General features: G+C 50.7%; 1 protein-coding gene across 7 annotated transcripts in view; it reads right to left on the bottom strand.

Moving 5' to 3' along the window:
- The window catches only part of CSMD2 (CUB and Sushi multiple domains 2), a 492622-nt gene that overhangs the window by 234404 nt on the left and 239188 nt on the right, over window positions 1–19030 (bottom strand). For 6 of the 7 annotated variants that reach the window (XM_072772036.1, XM_072772037.1, XM_072772038.1 and 3 more), the window contains exons 8-10: window positions 18089–18176; window positions 17280–17404; window positions 8824–8945 (exon numbers count right to left, since the gene is read on the bottom strand). The exons of the other annotated variant lie outside the window; for it this stretch is intronic. In XM_072772036.1, the coding sequence (XP_072628137.1) occupies window positions 8824–8945; window positions 17280–17404; window positions 18089–18176 (335 nt within the window). The remainder of the gene's footprint in view (window positions 1–8823; window positions 8946–17279; window positions 17405–18088; window positions 18177–19030) is intronic. 7 annotated transcript variants of the gene reach the window in all.

The raw sequence follows: 19030 nt of genomic DNA, 5'->3' as shown, positions 1-19030 counted from the left end.
CGGGGAGCACAGCCGCCACCTGCCTCCACGGTAGGACCAGGACCCTGGGTCCCAGGAGGTGGGGTGTGGACCGCGGCTCTGGGCCGTGCCCTCCCGCCACCCCAGGGTTGGCTTCTCTCTGGGCCTCCCTGCCGCCCTCCCGGGGCCCGGGTTCCTGGGCCCGTCACTGCTTCCTCTGCCCACAGAGGTTCTAAGAGGGGGACGAGGGGGACAAGGGGGACAAGGGGTCAATGTGGAGGAGCTCATAGGTGCTTGGGGGGGGCGGACGTGGTGCTGCCCGCACATGCGCCAGGGCAGCTGGGCCTTCCTCGGCCTCCAGCCCTTCTTCCCCTCTTCCCCTGCTCGGTGCAGGGAGCCAGGCAGGCGTCCTGGAAGCCTCCCCTCGCTCAGCGCCTCCGCCTCCCCCTTGGCCTCTCTGCCTGTGGACTTGGCCGCCTCGTCTCCAAGTCTAAACAAACACCCTAAGTGGCCCCAATGCGGTGCCCGCCCCCCGGGTGCCCCTCCCCCGCACACCCCTGAGCGCGGGTCTCAAGGGCCGTCTGGGCTCCCTGCTCCTCGCCGCCCCCTGCCCGCCCCCTCCTGGCCCACGGCTGCGTCTGCCCCACACTGCCCTGGAAGGTCCCCCTGTGGGGCCAAAGCCCACGGCATGTCTCCGGTCCCTTCCGCAGCACCCCTGCTTCCTCGCCACCACGGCGGGAGCCCTCCTGCCATTTCTCCGCCCGGCTGCGAGTCTGCTCCCTCACACTGCTCTTCCTCGGCGTCCTGCCCTGGGGCCCAAGTCTCTCCTGACCTCCCACGTACCCAGTGTCCAACCGGTCCGGTCACTGCGAAACATGCACCCCGAGCACACCGTGTTTCCCTCTTGATCCCGCAGAGCACGTGCCTCCCCTTTGGTCTCCTCTGAACTCCTCCCTTCGGTCCAGGGCCGAAGGCCTCGCATCATCACGCGTTCACTGACTCCCTGTGTGCCGTGCGCCCACCACGTGCCGCTACGGGGGTCACCTGGGGGTGATGTTCGTCAGACGCTCCTCCTCCCTCCACCCTCACATGCAGGCAGCCTCCGAGTCCCATTCCATTCCCTGCATTTCTCTTAACTCCGTCGTCTCCTCCATGTTTCCAAAGCCTTGGTGGACGCCCCCCCTTTTCTTGCTGGGGTAACTGCCTCTGCCTCCTAACTGGTCTTGCTTCTCCCTGGTTGCCTCCACTGCTGCACAGGCATCTTTCAAAAACTTGAATGTCCTGAAACTGCCCCGGTTTGGCAAGGAAGGCTGATCCCAGGGCTGCTGTTCCCAGGCCGTCCCTGTGCCCCCGGGACCTTGTTCCATGGGGCAGCGGGGCCGCAAGGACTGGGCTTAACTCCTGGTGCTGCCACTGACGACGCGTCACGACCAGGTTTCCCACCCACTAACCTGTCCTGGATTCCGTTTCCGCAGCCATCAGGGGGGCTCTTACCGCCTGACGAGCTGCGCCGGGACGAGAACGAAATATGATCACTCATATGGAGGCTTAGTGCAGTGCTCCGCGCACGATATGCATTTGTAAGACCGACAGCCTGACATTCTCGCCCTTAAAAATCTGTGTCAGGACAAAGCCCAAGCCTCGTTGTTGAGTACGTAGGCGCGTCACGATCTGGATCCCGTGGGTTCTCCAACCCGTCTTGATCCAGATGCTGGACCCCTTCCAGCTCCGAGAGGCTGTTCCAAATCTCCGGGCCTTGGCGCATGCATCCGCCCTGGGGTGTGGATTCCCAAGCCCACTCTGGGTGCAGACCCTGCTCAGATGTGAGAGCCTCTCTGATCGTCCAGTTGGTGGCTCCTTCCAACATTTTCCAAGACAGCACCCCTCCATCAGCACCCACCCGCCCTCTAGGTCTCGTTCACCCGCCTGTGAACGTTCTCTCCTGTGAACCTGCTCCTCGAGGGCAGAGATCACATCATGGTCAATGAGTGAACGGGTGCTCATCTCATGAGGCGCAAGGCCAAGCACCGTGAACTTGGAGAGACAATGCTTTTTGCCGAGGGCGACGCTCCAAGGGTGACTTGGACATACCCGGGGCTCTCCTGCGGCCCGTGAGCAGGGCTGGGAACGCACCACATGTCTGCCCTGACATCTGCAGGAAGGCAGCTCTGATTCTGCAGTTTGGGATTTCTAGGTACCACGCTTACACCCGCCCTCCTGCACTCAATGCTCCCTGGCTCTCCTCCACCGCGGTGGCAGTAAGGGCCTCCCTTCAGGCTCTCGGGGCTCCTCCGCACTACCTGAAGCTCATAAAGGGCCCACGGAGGTGACAGGAATGTCCTTTTTCACAGCCTGACTCTGAGGGCCTGGCTTCGGGAACCCAGGCTGGCATGACCTGCAGGGCATGTGAGGGACTGACTGGTATGGAGCCGCTGACCCTCACACACCAGCTAAGACTGGCCCTTCTGGGGGCTGTGGGGAGGGTGAATAAAACTGTTTCTCAGCAACTTCTCAGGCCTTGTTTACACTTTCCCCTACACCCCATCTTCAGGTTCAAAACAAAACTAAGATAAGCATCTTTAACAACGTCCAAGAAAGAGCCTTCTCATCAATGGCTTGATAACCTCGAGGTAGTTAAGTCCTTCTTCTGATCCAGCCTCCATCCCCACATGGCAGCAGCGTCCTTCCCCACTGACTAGGTTCATCATCAAATGGTTTGATGAAATGGGAGTCTTTGTACAATGCTTTGCAGAGGAAATCTTTTTCCATTGTTGCCAGCATTGTGGTCCTAAGCACCCTGGCCAAATGATTTTAAAATGTTGAGTGGGAAACATAAGAAAGGGAGACAGAACATGAGAGACTCCTAATTCTGGGAAGCTAACTAGGGGTGGTGGAAGGGCAGGAGGGGGGGTTGTGGGTGACTGGGTGACGGGCACTGAGGGGGGCACTTGATGGGATGAGCACTGGGTGTTATGCTATATGTTGGCAAATTGAACACCAATAAAAAATAAATTTATTTTAAAAAATTGAGAAAAAAATGTTGAGTAGAATTTAGAAAGAAAAAGACAAGCTTTTTATGAATTAGTAAGTGCTCTGAACTGAATTATATCTCCCTAAAATTCACATGTTAAAGCCTTAACCCTCAATGTGATGGAATTGGGAAATGAAGTCTTTATGGGGGTAATTAAGATTAAATGAGGTCATAAGGGTATGGCCTTAATCCAATGGGATTGGCGTCCTTATAAAAGGAGCAGAAGACACCACAGGGTTTCTCTTTGTGCATGCACACAGAGGAAAGGCCATGTGAAGAGGACGTCATCCCTACATCCCTAAGTTAGGAAGAGGCCTCACCAGAACTTGAATTGGTGGACACCCCAATTGTGAATGTCCACCCTCCAGAACTGTGAGAAAATACATGTTCCTTGTTAAGGCCACACAGTCTGTTTTGTTTTATTATGGCAGCCTGGGCAGACTTACAAAGTAAGAATACTCGGAGTCCAAACCCAGGGACTGTAGGGACCCAAAATGTGACCCAGAGTATGAGGCTGGCATTGGCTTTGAGTAGATTTTTAAAAAACTGGTGAAGTAGAACTCTGGTTTTCAGGGCCTTGTGGGGAACAGGGAATAGGAGATAAAGGTCAGGACCCACCAAGGTGGGGGCTCTAGTATGACAGCCCCGAATGATGTTGGGCTAACTAAAGCTGCACCCTGGGGATCCCTGGGTGGCTCAGTGATTTAGTGCCCCCTTCGGCCCAGGGCATGATCCTGGAGTCCCTGGATCGAGTCTCACGTCGGGCTCCCTGCATGGGGCCTGCTTCTCCCTCTGCCTGTGTCTCTGCTTCTCTCTCTCTGTGTCTCTCATGAATAAATAAATAAAATATATTTTTAAAAAAAGCTGCACCCTTAGTGTGAGGGTAACCCCCGAGACTCCTTCACAATAAGTCTGCCCTCACGTGGGTCTGCACATTACTTGGGTGGGTCGGAAACTTCATACTAGGAATTTAGTATGTGAGGTTTCTGGCTGGTAATGCCCCCAGGCACTGGGCAGGAGTGAATGTAAACTCTCTGGAAGAAAGCCTCTTCTACCCAGGTCTCAAAGAAGAAAGTTTATGATTCTAACCACATAGTCAAGAATTACAGACAAAACAAAGAAGGAAACACAGTTCCCGGGAGGCAAGAAGTGAGAAACAACAGACAACAGAATCAAATTTGCAAAGACTTCAGAAATTGAGATTTGCAAATACAGAATATAAAATAAATATATTTAACATGCTTAAGGAATTAACAGTTTAAACATATGAAAAGAGGGCAAAATACTATAAAATATGATCAAGAACTTCTTAAATAAAACCCCAATAGGACCTCATAAAATATGAATGGCACTATTTGAAATGAAAAGAAATCGAATTCAGCAGAGGTTAGATGTAGCTCAACAGAGACCTGGTGAACAGAATGAGAGAAAATTATAGAAGTTAAGAAACACAGAAGATGGGTGGGAAAGACGAACATATCTTGTCATACTTTGAGGAGCAGAAAAGAGAGAGAATAAAGGAGAGAAAACAGCTGAAAAGACAATGGCTAAAAATCTTCCCAAACTGGTGAAAGATACAACCCACGGATTCCAGAGCTTAATGAAGTCAAGCAGGATAAATACCAAGATACCCACAACTAGACCCCTGATCATGAGATTGCAGAACAATAAAGATAAGGAAAAGACCATAAAAGCAGCCAGAAGAATATCATACAAAGAAATGACAATAAACTTGCAGCAAGAATGGGGGCTAGGAGACACTGGAATAATATTTCCACGTGCAGAGAGAACATAATTGTCAAGAAAGACGACTCCGTGAATAGCGGTGTTTTTAAGGACAAGGGGAGAACAGACATTTTAAGACAAACAAGAACTAAGAAAGTCTGTCATCAACAGGAAAATAAATTCTAAAGCATGTACTTTGGATAGAAAGAAAGTAATTCCAAAGGGAAGGACTGATATGCAAGAAGAAATAGTGAACAAAATGGTAAATGTGTGAGTAAATCTAAATGGATGTTGTTTTATTAACCAAGAGCAATAATGACTTGTGAGCAAAAGAAAGGCAACTTGAAAATACACACACCATAAAGTATGAATTGGGAAGGAGTAATTAAAGTCATAGTGTCCTAAGACCTCTGACTTTCAGGGGGAACATACAATTACTATTTACATTAGACTTTATTAAATATGCATATTAACACTAGACATCTAGGGTAACCCTAAAACATAGGAATGATAATATAATTTAAATGGTCTAACTTTTCCAGTTGAAAGATGACTTGTCAGAGGGAATTTTTAAAAATCCAGCTATACATAAGACGTACATAAAGGAAGTAGAAAGGTTGAAAGCAAGAGAGCAGGCATGAGTTATTCAACCAAAACCAAAAAAACCCCCCTAAAAAAACAAACAAACCAAACCAACAAACCAAAAGCTGATGGAATAGCTGGGGGGTGGGGAAAGCTTTCAGGTCAAAAACATTACTACAGGTAAAGAGAGTCATTAAATAACTATTTTTGAAAAAGCTCAATCCACCTGCAAGATATAGGATTCTCCACGTGCATGCTCTAGTAACAGGCTCAAAATATATAAAATAAAAATCGACAGAACTTCAAGGAGTAACAGGCAAACCACCATCATAGTGGGAGATATTAATACGCCTTGTCTTGCAGTTGGCTGAAAAAGAAGACAAAAACTAATGCATATATAAATGATATAAGCACAATTAACAAGCTTGATGTAATGAAGACATTAGAACACATAAACTGCAAAATACATCTTGATTTTTCAAATACACAAAGAATATATGTGATAAATGACATTCTTGATCCTAAAAGTCGAATGATTCAATTACAGACGATGTTCTCTGACCACAAGCTTTAGAATCAGTAACAAAAAGAGAGATAGAAAAATCCTTTATTTGGAAATAATTAAGAAATATTTCTAAAATACTCTTGGCTGAAAGATAAAAAGAATAATGGAACTGGGAAATATTCAGAACTGAAGGATAACAGAAATACTGCCTATAAAAACCTGTGGGAATGTAGCCAAAATAGTCCTCAGAGGGAAAGTTGTAGCCTTAGATGCTTTAATAAGATTGGAAAATAATAATGAATTAAGCATTAAAGTTAGGACAATAAAAAAGGAGTAAAACCCAGAATATACCCAAATATAACAAAGGAAAAGAAATTGGTGAAATAAAAAAATAAATATATCAAAAGAAATATTAACAAAACTAAAATTTTTGGTTCTTTGAAAAGAATATAAAATGTGAAACCTCTGGCAACACTGATTTAGAAAGATACAAAATTAGAAATCAAACGGGGGGGGATCCCTGGGTGACTCAGTGGTTTGGCGCCTGCTTTTGGCCCAGAGCGTGATCCTGGAGTCCTGGGATCGAGTCCCGTGTCGGGCTCCCGGCATGGAGCCTGCTTCTCCCTCCTCCTGTGTCTCTGCCTCTCTCTCTCTCTATGTCTATCATTAATAAATAAATAGGGATCCCTGGGTGGCGCAGCGGTTTGGCGCCTGCCTTTGGCCCAGGGCGCGATCCTGGAGACTCGGGATTGAATCCCACATCAGGCTCCTGGTGCATGGAGCCTGCTTCTCCCTCGGCCTATGTCTCTGCCTCTCTCTCTCTCTCTGTGACTATCATAAATAAATAAAAATTGAAAAAAAATATTTAAAAAAAATTAAAATAATAAATAAATAAAATCTTAAAAAAAATAAATAAAAAATAAAACACCTCTCTTAAAAAAGAAAAAAACAGGGAATAAAATATATATAGTAATTATATATATATATATATATACACACACACACACACACACACACACACAACTTTATGGCCAAGAAATTTGAAAACTTACTAAAATGGACTCAAGAAAAAAAAAAGAGATAATAGTCTCTTAGTCATTTAGAGTATTAAATCTATAGTTTGAAATCTTCCAACAAAGGAACACCAAATCCAGATAGTTTTGCTGTTTTAAAAGTTCCACCAAACTTCCAAGGCAAAAGTTATTCCAAGCTCCACTATTAACTCCGTAGGATAGAAAGAGAAGATACACTTGCCAGGTCATTTTACGAGGCTAACGATATCCTGATGAAAAAAATTTGGCAAGGGTAATATGGAAAAAAAAAAGGCTAATCTCACTAACAAGATGGAAGCAAATTCCTAAACAAAATATCAGTGAATCAAATACAGGCATTTATAACAACTAAATGCTTACTTAGCCTCTAGTACTCAATTACCAAGTTCAGTTTATCCCAGGAATGAAAGGCTGGTTGTGATTCACCACACTGAGAAAATTAAGGGGCAAATCATGATTATACTAAGAGATATAGAAAGGTGCTTGATAAAAAAAAATTAAAAAAAAAGAAAGGTGATTGATAATATTCTACATTTATTTACGATGAAAGCACTCAGGAAACTAGAGTCGGAAAGGAACCGTAAATTAAAAAAAAAAAAAAAGAGTCGGAAAGGAACCATAAATTAAAAAACAAAACAAAACTAGAGTCGGAAAGGAACCATAAATTAAAAAAACAAAACAAAACAAAACTAGAGTTGGAAAGAAACCATAAATTTAAAAAAAAAACTTGAAACAAAAACAAAAAAAACAAAACAAAAACAAAAAAATTGAAACATCATACTTAATAAAATAAAAACATTCTCTCTAACATCAAACAATGGCAAGTGTGTCCACCATCATCACAATGACTGACACTGAAAACAAAAACAAAAACAAAAACAAAAAAACAGTGACTGACACTGTACTGGAGGTTCTCGCCAGAACATAAGGGCAAGAAAAAGAATAACGAGAAATTCTAAGGATTGGAGAGGAAGAACTAAAAACCATCATTCTTTGTCCTTTATAGAAACCACAAATAATTCAGAGATAAATTATCACAAGAGTTGCTATATTAAAAAAAAAATCAAAGAACAAAAATTAATTGCCTCTCCAAACACCAGACAGAAGTAGGGAGAAAATGGAATTTTAAAGGATCCGATTTTATAACAGTAACCATAAATACAAGATATCTAGAAGTACATAAATTAAGAAACGAGTAAGATCTAGAATGGGAAAAAAAATCACACCAGTTTATGGACAGCCATTAAAGAAGCCCGAAGGACCCACACACAGCACCCGCATGGATGGGGAGACTCCGTATCATCAAGGCATCAGTTCTTCTCGAATGTGTGGTTTTTGTATAATTAAAGGAAAGGTTCTAACAGGTGGTTTTGTGGATCCCGGCAAGATACTCGTAAAGTTCACGGGAGAACAAAGGGCCTGGCATAGGAAAAAGCGAACTGAGAGATGAACACGTGAAGAGGTGTATCCAGCGGCGCAAGCCACCCTTGCCAACGTGGGTAAACCGTGGCGACGTGATTTTGAGGGAAGTTAAGACTATAGAGGACACGGTCATGTCTCTGTGGGGTTCAGGTGCTGGCTTACTGAGTAAGCGTGGATTTCTAAGGGCGCACGTTTACATGCCAACGACGGAGGAGAGCTGCGTAACGGGGGCGCACAACCGGGGCACCCGAGGGACGGGGACTGGAATGGGATTGGTGAGGGGCACGCGTCACTAAGGCAACGGTGGGGTTTTTCTTTTTTTTTTTTCTACGTGGGGAAACGACTGTGCAGTAGTTTGTTGTCTTGACGTTCTTTCCATCTTACTTAGGCTTAAAAACAAATAGGCTTTTTAGCGACTTGATATTTATAAGAAACCGTCTCAGAACTGCCTGCAGAGCATCTACCACAACCAGGCTCCGGGTTTCAGCCCCCCGCAGACCCGGCCGCACCTGCCCCCGGGCCCCTCCCGCCCTCCCCCGGGGCCTTACCTTGGCGGGGTTGAGAGCTGTGATGATCCACACACAGTGTGCATTGTTGTCGTACTGAATAGGGAAATTGGGGGAGGTGATGATGCCCGAGGGGCCTCGGAGGTGGGCATCACACATGCGGGCTGCAGGGACGAGAGACGAAAGGCAAGCACCTTAGTTTAGACTGGCCCCACTCCCCGTCCCCCCTCCTGCCCCGGACGCAGCCAGCTTCCCACCTCCTCCCCGGTTCTCCCGGGAACGCTGGGGGAGGTGCGGGCTCCCTCGTCTACACCTGCTGCTCCGCGGGCAGGTGTCGCCGAGCTAGGCCCCTACACCGACCTGCGGGCCCGCTGACCTGTGCGGGTCCCCCACTGCCCTCGGCCCTCCTTAGAGCCCCCCCCCCCCGTCTCAGGCCGGGTGCCCGGCCCCCGCGGGGATCTGGGTGCCACCCCAGTACTTCCCAGTTCCCCCGCCGCGCTCGCACAGGCCCGAAACAGGCTCCTGCCTGGAGCGTAGAGATTCAAGGTGAATTAGGAGAAGTGCTCTCCTCAAGGAGATATAAAGTGTTATCAATCACAGCGTAATCGAATTAAGCTCTTTAAAATAGCTTCTAGACTAATTAGATTAAGTAGTGACGGATGACAGTTAGGGTACTACGTCGCGCGCACGCGGGCCTTTGCCTTCTCCGGGACCGGGCTCCGTGGCTCTGGCCGTGTCGCTCTTGAGCGTTGGCGCCCGGCTACTTTGCTAGAGAGTTCCAGGAGCCGGTCGCATCGCTGCCCACGTGGCAACGTATCCTAATCGTAGGCAAAGTGCCCAACAGTCAGGCAACCGTGAGCAAGCGCAAGTGCTCGAGTGTATAAAGTGAAAGTGGTGTCCAACCTGCTTTCTCTGATGGGGCCACGCTCCGGGGGCTCCTCCCTGCGTGTGGGTAGCGGCCCCGCAAACCTTCCCGGGGACACCCCCGTTGGAGGCCGGGGAGCGGGGCCCACAGCCCCCGGGCCTAATGGATCTGCTCACTCCCTACGTGGGCTCCCACGGTCGGTCACCCTGACACTTCCTGAGCATCTGTTACAGGCCGGGCAGGAACGGGGAGAGGAAACCCCTAGGACAGGAGTGTCCTCTGCAAGGGCCACCGGCGGGCGGGAGGACAGTGGGAAGCAGCAGACTGAGCACAGCAGGTGTCGTTAGGGGACCCTGTAAGCAGCTGCTGGCTCAGAACCGCTCCTTCCTGGTGGGTCAGCACCGTCCGCGAGGACGTTCCCTTGGGCGGCTCGCCCCCATCCTGGCACCTGAGGGATCCTGTCCCTCAAGAGCTCTGGTGGCAGTTGAGTCGTTTTTGGAAAAAGCCCGAGAGAACCCCTTTCCTCTACCGCCTTCACCCGCAGCTGTCTGCACCGGGAAGCTCCTAGAGTCAGAGACCGTCCTGGATACCTCGGGGCCTGCAGGCAGCTCCCCGTGGCAGGAGGGGTGGGGGGAGCAGGGCCCTGGGCCTTTCCAGCTCCGCCCCTCAGATCTGGAATCCGCTGGCTGCTTGGTTGAGCCTGGCCACGCCGGCAAGCCCGCCGGGCTGTACCTCACCTGCAAAGCCGGGCTGGTGCTGGCACCTCTCCCAGCATGGTGAGGATGAAACCGGCGGAGAGACCGGACGGGAGGACTCGTTCAGGCCTCGGGACATTGTCAATACTCAGCGAAGGGGACTGTGGGACCCCCAGTGCCACGTTCACTCGCTTCCCTACCTTCCTTAGGACTTTCCCCCCTTGGCTGAGAATATCAGTACGCAAATGAGAAGAAGACGATCAGAGCCACCCCGTGACCCCGCTGCCCACCTTTGCAAAGAGGACTTTGTGGATTCGGGACCCTAGCCCTACAGGGAATCCCTACAAATCTCCACCAGCACCATTTATACCTCTTCTGGGAAGTCAGGTTTTGCTGCTTAAAAACCCTTCGCCTTCAGACTCCATTTATTCTGCACTTGTTTCTGAAAATCGGATGGTTATGTGCACTCTGTTGAGATGTGCTCAAGGTTGTTGGAGAGAACAGGTCAAAAAGTCATTGACCCCGTTAAGGGCTTTGAGGGGCTTCAATAAAATACTACAGTGTGCGGACAGTTAACGTGGGGCACCCTGAAATAGGCTCAGAAGGGAGCCCCAGTTACTTTTCCCCTCTGCTGTCTACATAGGGTTGGGGGGTCTGTGGACAGAGAGACCTTCCGCTGGGATCCCACCACGTGACGTGGCCCGTCGATGCCATCCACACAGGCTGGCAATGTGGGAGGTGCTCAGATGTTTGAGTAAATGGATAAACACATATTTGTGTTTCTCTATTTGCCCTTTCCTGTCAAATGTTCTTCTGGGTGGCTTCTAGGAGAGACTTCTCCAGGACCTCCCGGGCCTCTGCTCTGCAGACAGCGACCCAGGGGACCTTGGGGACCCTTCACAGGGACCCACGGCCAATCCTGGCACGGAAAAGCCTGGCATGGAAAAGCCTCGAGCTGCTCCAGGTACAAGTGCCTCTGCTCTTCTCTCTTCTCCCCAGATCGTGTCCCCACCCTATTGCACGCTGCGTGCCTCCATCCTCGCCCTTTCCCCAGGCCTCTCGAACCACATCCCTGCCACCAATTCTAAGGCCAGCTACATCTCTCAGAACCTCCCACCCCAACTCCTGCCTCGACTGAAGCCTGGCTCCCCCACCCCCCGGCCAGTGCCTGTCCTGCCGCCCTCTGCCATGGAGACCTTCCTTCTGCCCCCACAACATCCTTCCACAAGTGTTTGCTGAGCCCCCAGAAGAACCCTCCTTCGATCGTCACTAAGTTCTCACCCCACTGACACCAACGCTGTCTCCTGAGCCGTAAGTTCCCTGTCCCCTCTTCCGTCCTTACCCAACTTAGACCTCACGGTCCGTCATTATGATCGTTTTTCTTACAAATCCACCCAAGTCTCTTGCTCCTTTCCCCCTTCGTCAGCCTGGATGACAGCAATCACAGATGAACCCCTCAACCTCCATGCCCAGGCCTGCCCCCATACAGTCAAGCTTCGCTAGAGAGAAGTCGCATGAGTAGGAGGCGTGACACCACTACAAATCCACGATTACCCACTTGAGAGGATCCCAGATATTGCCCAGGGACTCTGCCACTGAGCTCTCAGCCCTGCTCAGACTTAGGCCCCACACGTGTCCCCGGGCCCCTCACCCTTCCCCTTGCCTCTTCTCACACTCAGCTGATGAGCTTGCTTCAGTCCCTGTGGATGACTCGGAGGACATCTGGTGGGCACACCCTCTTCCCGACCCCCAAGTCTGCGCTCCTATCTGCCTGTGTGCCCACCTACTTCTTCTCTTCTGGTTCTAATGGAGAGAGGGCTCCCTCCCCTTCCAGAGGCCGGTCCTCCTCGTGAAAGCTGGTGCCCCTGCCCGACGTCAAGCACGTCCCTGAGCGGAGCCGGGGCCTGCTGTTCTGGGACTTGTCAGAGTCCATCTATGGGACCTTAAACCCCACCATCCCATTGTTTGCCCTGCTGCCTCTGAACCCAGCAGACTTGGTTTCAATGTACCTGTTGTCCTAAGCATAGGCCCCTCCAGCCCTCTGGCTCCCTCGTTTCTCCTCGCCTGCAGATCCCTACCTGGGTCCTTCCTTCATGACCCAGTCCACACCTCAAGACCCTTACCAATCCTCTTGCCCTCGATACTCTTACATCCCCCACTGGTGAGCCCTACCACACAGATTTACGGTTTCCATAGCAACTGACGTTTCAGCTGAGGTCGGTCCTCTCCTTTGTCTTTGTTCAGCTTCCTTGAGGGTTTCCTACAGAGGCAACTTCAGACAGTTGCTGCTCCGTTGAGCCACTTGACCCCAGTGGTTGCTTTCTGCTGTTTGCTGCACTTGAGCTCTCTGCAGGATCTGACCCTACGGATCCTTCTCTTTGGGAAATTCACACTCGTTGGCTTCCGTGTGCCTCCTAGCTCCTCTCCTACCTCTCTGACGGATCCTTCTCAGCTTCCTTCTTGTTCATTGAGTCTTCAAAATTAGTTGTTTAAATCTGGGTCAAGAGTGTATAGTTCTTTGCACATTGTCTATTGGTTTACAATTAAATAAAAATAAAAGTTGCCAAAAAGTGAGGAAGAGGGTGTTGTTCTATGTGGTTCCATCCAGTACGTTGACTCCGAAGGGTATCCCGGTGCCATTTTCCAGTAGGATAGAGCCTTGGGAGTTAGGGCTTGAACCGCTGCTCAACCCATTAGCTTTGCGCCCTTGGGCAAGAAGGTTGACCACTCCAGGTTCGAGCTAAACATAAAATGTGGGTATTGCCGCTTTCCTCATACAGAAATGATAGAAAATGCTATTGAAATGCCTACACAAGTGTAAGTAGTATAACAAATGGGAGCTTCATCATTGGTACAAATATAGGGGTAGGAGTCTCAGGCAACAACGGGGCAGTCAGTGTACCACCAAGGGGGGAAGGATCTACAAAGGAGAGTAGAGGAAGGTAGGGAGGGGTAGGGGTGGGGGAAGAGCAGAGCTCTGAACATTCGTGTTTAAGGTGCGGGGCTGAGAAGCTGATGCAGCGGAGGCCGCCGAGAAGGAAGCCGTCACACTGTCCAATCCCGCTGGCGGGTGCCCTATGTCCCACATTTCACTCCCATTTTTTATGAGAACGAGGGAGATGATTCAGAGCATTTTCGTAATCTGCCCTGCGCCATGTGGTATGTTAGCAGTAAGGCTGGAACTTGAACTTAAGTTCTCTGAGTCCTGAGTCAGGTGCTCTATCCACCAAAAGGCTTTTTATACTCTTTTTTTTTTTTTTAATTACTAAATGATTCTATTTAAATTCGACTGGTTAACATACAGTGCATCACAGGTTTCAGATGTAACAGCCAGTGCTCATTCCATCATGTGCCCTCCTCGGTGCCCGTCACCGGTTACCCTAGCCTCCCACCGTTCCTTGGAGGTGGCCCAGGGGCTGTTGAGAGGGGACCCTACTAAATCTCATGCCCCTGCCTCGATGAAAGAAGCTCCATGTGTATCTGTTTTATTAGTAGGCTTCTGCAAAAGCTCATTTTTTAACTAGTGGGTTCCATATGTAAAGCAGGTCTGACAAGCTCTGAATTCTCCTACCCGTCTCTACCTGGGACTGCAGAGAATTCACGTTGCCCTCAGTCTGCTTGGGATGATCAAACTCGTCTAGGAGTCAAACTTGAAACTCACTCTTTTTTTTTTTCTTTTTTTTTCTTTTTTTTTTGGAACTTATTTCTTCGGTGGGACGGAAAAGAAAGAAAAACCCGTGAATACCTAATTTCAAATTTCAAAAATGAGGGCACGGTCCTGTATTGCTCGTTCATTCCAATCATCGCTTCATTCATGTCACCCTCCAACATGTGTTGAGAACCTATTATTTGCCAGGCCCCGTGTTTTAGCAGAAATTAATTGTGTGGAAAATGAATATTTAAAATCAAATCATATTTTAAATGCATTAGAGGGGAAAAAAATAATACCACTGTTATTGGTAGTGGAGTCCTTCTTAGAGTGCGATCTTTTGATAACCTGCTTATTAGCGGAGCTATCCTGGAATTCAAAGGGTTTTGTCCCTTTTTATTCTTGAAGTGGAGTTCACTTGCACCGCTATAAAAATTTACAATTGTGACAGTAATTCTAACTAATTAAAAACAAGAGATTTCTAGAAGAAAAACTTTCAAAACTATCACAATGAGAGGAGCCTTGAATCGAGTGTCTGTCTCAGCCCTTGGCCTTCAGGGAAGCTGAGGACGGGCCATCCGGGTCCAGACCCAGGAGGCTGTGGCTTGTCTTCTCCTCCGTCCCAGGGACCCGGGGGAGAGAAACAGGAGGGGGCCAGTGGCATTCTAACTGCCTTGAGAACCCCCTCTCCACCCTGGCTGGCTTGTTCAAATGTCACCGTCACTGGGAAGAGGAGACTTTGTTTTCCGAGCTCGTAAGTGAGGGCACAGCTATGGCTAAAGGTGAGGCAGGAACCTGCCCCGGACCAGCATGCTGCTAGGCAGCAGGGGTCCGTGTGTCTGTCCAGCCGAGGGACGGCCGTAGGACGCGCCAAGACAGCGAGGCCCCGAGGGGTGAGGGTGGGCTCCCAGGCCGGGGAGGCTGCGCCCAGACGGTGCCACGAGAGCACGCGAGCCTCGCGGGCACTCCTGGATCCTGTCTCAGTGAGCGCTTTCAAGACCACCACCTCCTGTAGTCCTCATGGACATGCTGGGGAGTAGTCACGTTCTTATGATCTTTGCCTTTTAGCAGGAAAAAAAGAGATTCAAGGAGGAACCTGCCCAAGGAGGCCCGGCTAACCAGCGGCGGCGGCTGCATTTGAATGCAGGTGTGCCTGGCTTTGCTTTCCATGGATTTCCTCTGCCTTCCGGTGGCAGGGGATGTGAGGGAAGGAGGTGTAAAGCCTAGCCCGGAGCTCAGTTAACAGGTGGCGGAGAATTTAGAGTCCAGTGCGCCAGAGTCACTGCAGAGGACCTGAAGGGGCCACACAGCACATCTGGAGAAAAGGAGGAGCACGGTCACTTGACTGTGACCTTCCTTCTGAACCACCAGCCCTCCCTTCCCTGGGCCTATGCATGTCCGTCACCGCCCTTACCGAGAGGATAATCTTCCACCAGTGGAAAGGTCTTGGGAGAGACAGGAAGGACTCCACTGCTGCCCGAAGGCATTGTCATCCCGGACCCTCAAAAGGAATTCTTAAAGGGCAGGTCGGCCCAGGGTCTCCCGGCCCTCCAACATGATAATCCTGCGCCTCTCTACACAGCTGGTTTCTCGGCTCCCTGGAAATCGGGTGTTTGCTATCGGTTATTCATTCATTCATTCAATCACCCGCCCGACGTATGCTATCGAACACCTACTACGGGCCAGGACTCGTTCTCGGCAGTGAACAAAACAGAAGTCCTTGCCCTACCGAGCTGATATTCTAGTGCGAGGAAATGGGTGTTCTTGGCGAGCTCCTCCCGATTCACTACGTGTGTCCATATCCGCAGCTCCATTTGACCCCATCGACACAAGACAGGTAGCGCAGGTACCATTATCTATGTTTACAGGTAAGAAAACAAGCCCAGGGCAAACAGGTGATTTGCCAAACTTCCCACGGCCAGCTGGTGGCAAAGCTGAGAGTTATACTTAAGGCTTCTTCTTTTGTTTGATTTTTTTTTTAAATATTAAGTAAGTGCAATCTTTGAAATTCTTTTGATTTTTAAAGAAATATTAGGTAACGATGTAGCTGAGATGAGTGAGAACACAAAGTGCATTGTTAACGGTGGGTCTTGGCCACGTCAACGGTGAGAATGAGTATATATGCCCAAAGTTTCTTTCAAAGGTATCTTCATGACCCTCTTCCAAGGTCCCTCAAAAACACATTAAAAACAAACCAACAACAAAAAAACAACCAACCAGAGTGGGTCTCAGTTCCAACTCTGTCCCTTTCTTAGCATAATCATCATCCAAGCTCTTTCTCCTGGACTCCTTTCTACACATGAATTTCATCTCGGTACGTAAGCCTGGGGAGAAGCAAAGCATCTCCCTCTTAAACAGGGAAGGATCCGCAACGTGACGGGATGGCGGGCGATGTGCCGTCCCCTCAACAGGGCCGCTCCAAACAGCACCTGCTGGCTCTGTTCACAAACTCACTCTTGCTCCAAGAACTGCGCTCCGGGCATGCACACCAACGGTCAACGAGAGACGCACACAGAGCAGAAGAGCCTAACAGCCAGCTATGGGGAGCCGGAGGAGGAGGAGGAGGAGGAGGAGGAGGAGGAGGAGGAGGAGGCAGCGGGGGGAGTCCTGGGGCAGCAGGAGGCCAGGAGGGAGCTGCTGTCCCGTCTCAAGGAAGGAAGACACTCAGGTCTACTATTTTAGGATGTGGGGGATGGGGCCTCTGGCAGCCCAGCCTCAGCCACGCGACGGCTGGGATTGCGGGGTGGCGGGGCCTTTGAAAACAAGATGCCCAGGTGTGGGGTTAGAAGAATCCCACGGAGAAAGAAGCCTTCTGCTATCACAGCCCCTGTGACTCCTGCCTAGCTGAGCGCACCCTTCTCGAGGTGACAGGCCTGTGTATTGTTTACGGAAAGAAACAGAGGGTCTGGGACACACACGTGTTACAGTGGAGGGATCCCAGGGTAACATTATGCAAGGCGACTTCCCTTCCACTCTCGCTGTAGTCGTGCTGTCTGTGCAATGAGCTGGCAACCTGCTTCCTTGTGCCCCCCCACCCGCCCCACCTGACTGTAAGGTCTATGCAGGGCAATCCCCACCCTCCGTACCTCCCGACCTCATACCCACAAGGTGCTGACCAATCATAAGTTAATTAGTGAATGCAGAGCCCAAGGCCCGGAGCACAGCGGGGTGAGCCAGGCTGGGTGAGAGCGTGTACCCTCAGGTGGGATCAGATGTACCAGGAGCCGGGCCCCATCCTCCACGTGCAGCCCATGGTCTGGCCCGCCTCCCTTTCCCGGGGCATCCTCACCTCGGCAGACCGGCCTGTGGTCGCTCCAGGCCGCAAACATGTCGCTCACTTTCATACAGGTGATCCGCTTGGATCCTTGCAGGTCGTAGCCCTCGCTGCAGGTGAACTGGACGCTGGATCCTAACCTGAGAGACAGGGTGCATCTGTGAGCTCAGCCCTGGGCCCCCGGGCCCACCCGAGTCCTTCTCTGTTCCACAAAGCGGTACCACCCCAAGCGTTATTTCTCCTCTGGCCCTTCACTGCTACTCCACTGTTTCATCATTTAAGATCCCCATGGAAAGGAACACCTGCTCTTTATCTTCTTTTTTTGGGGGGGAGGGCATGTAATGGTTTTAGGATGGAGTTTAAAGGTGACTTTGTGAGCACAACAGCCATGCTCTGAGGTAAGTACCAATTAGGACCGCTCAGACTGGGTGGACGATACCCATAAACTTTAATGAAAATGGAGGGTTATGGGAGGATGCTTCGGTTATTAGGAACTCTGAGAGATGTACTGCCTTGGGGCCCTAGTCTCTCCAGATTATGGGAGACATCACTACCGATGAGGGCAGTTCCTGTGACCCAGGGATGGGTCTGCTGGGTGACATTGGCCATATGCAGCTCTCGCCTTCCCCATAAGGCTGTGGGCACTAGTCCCGGGAAAGAACGCCGGAGGCCACAGTTCTTCTCCGGAAAGCGTCTATTCCCGAATCCACACTGTCCCCTGCCTTGTACCTCTAGGAAGGCCAGCCCCTGTCTCCCCGCCGCCGCCCCCCAAACCAGGCCATCCACCCTTCTCTGCAATGAGAAAGTTCCCGAACAGGTCTTACCTGAAATCTGAGCCTAGTCTTTTGCCCCTTTCAGGTATGCCAGGGTCTGGACACATATTATGTCCTTGGGACACACCAACCTGAGTTACTACAAAGCAAAAAACAGCACATACAGAGATGGGTAATCACAGGAAGGCACATCCGGGGCAGTGGCTCAGGGTGGGGGCTGGACACAGAGACAGAATGAGGCCCTGCTCCGCGGGGCTGTGCGGGGTCCCGGGGTCTCCCGGCTCAGGCTTCATGAATATGCAAGGAGGGGAGCTGCTTTTGACAAATTCCTCGAGGAGCAAAGTCCAAGCGAAATTCATCAAGAGCACGTGGGCTCGGAGGCAGGTGCCCCGGACCGGCAGCCACCCTGTCCCCTCGCCCCGCACCGGCGGCCAGAGGCGTCGGAAGGTCCGCAGCCCCTGGGGGACCTCCTCACCCTGCGCTTTGGATCCGGGGGGCGGGGCTGGCAACTCTAGATGAGATGATCACCCCCAACCTCAGCCCCAGATGGAGAAATGACTCAAAGGACGTGTAAATAAAAGGTGGATGTGTGATCAGGACAGTAAAGGATGTGAGAGAGAGCTGCAGTCTGACGTTCAAAGCAGGGACGTGAGCTCAGAGGCGGCTGCTTTCTGCCAAGAAACCGCTTCCCACTGGACGCCTCTCAAACGGAGTAAGCAGCAACCCGAGCCTCCCCGTCCACGGCCATGGGCCAGCGGCGCCAAGCGGGGACGGCCCCGGCGGTGGTCCTGGCAGGTGGCGTGATGCTTTCACACTCGCCAACACCGCAGTGGTCTACACGGCCGTGTGCATGGTCCTCCGGGCCAGAGGCGAAGCCCGGCCGGGGCGGCGGATGCACACAGCTCCCTCCTGCCTGCAGTCCAGAGGGCAGAGAGCCGCGGGCGACGGCTGGCTCATTGTTCTCGGGACAGGACGGTCACGCCCGTGAGGCTG

Source organism: Canis lupus, chromosome 13 (assembly GCF_048164855.1).
Source record: "Canis lupus baileyi chromosome 13, mCanLup2.hap1, whole genome shotgun sequence".
NCBI classification, from domain to species: domain Eukaryota; kingdom Metazoa; phylum Chordata; class Mammalia; order Carnivora; family Canidae; genus Canis; species Canis lupus.
Note: the sequence above shows the minus strand (reverse complement) of the source record. Positions and strands in the feature narration are given on the sequence as shown.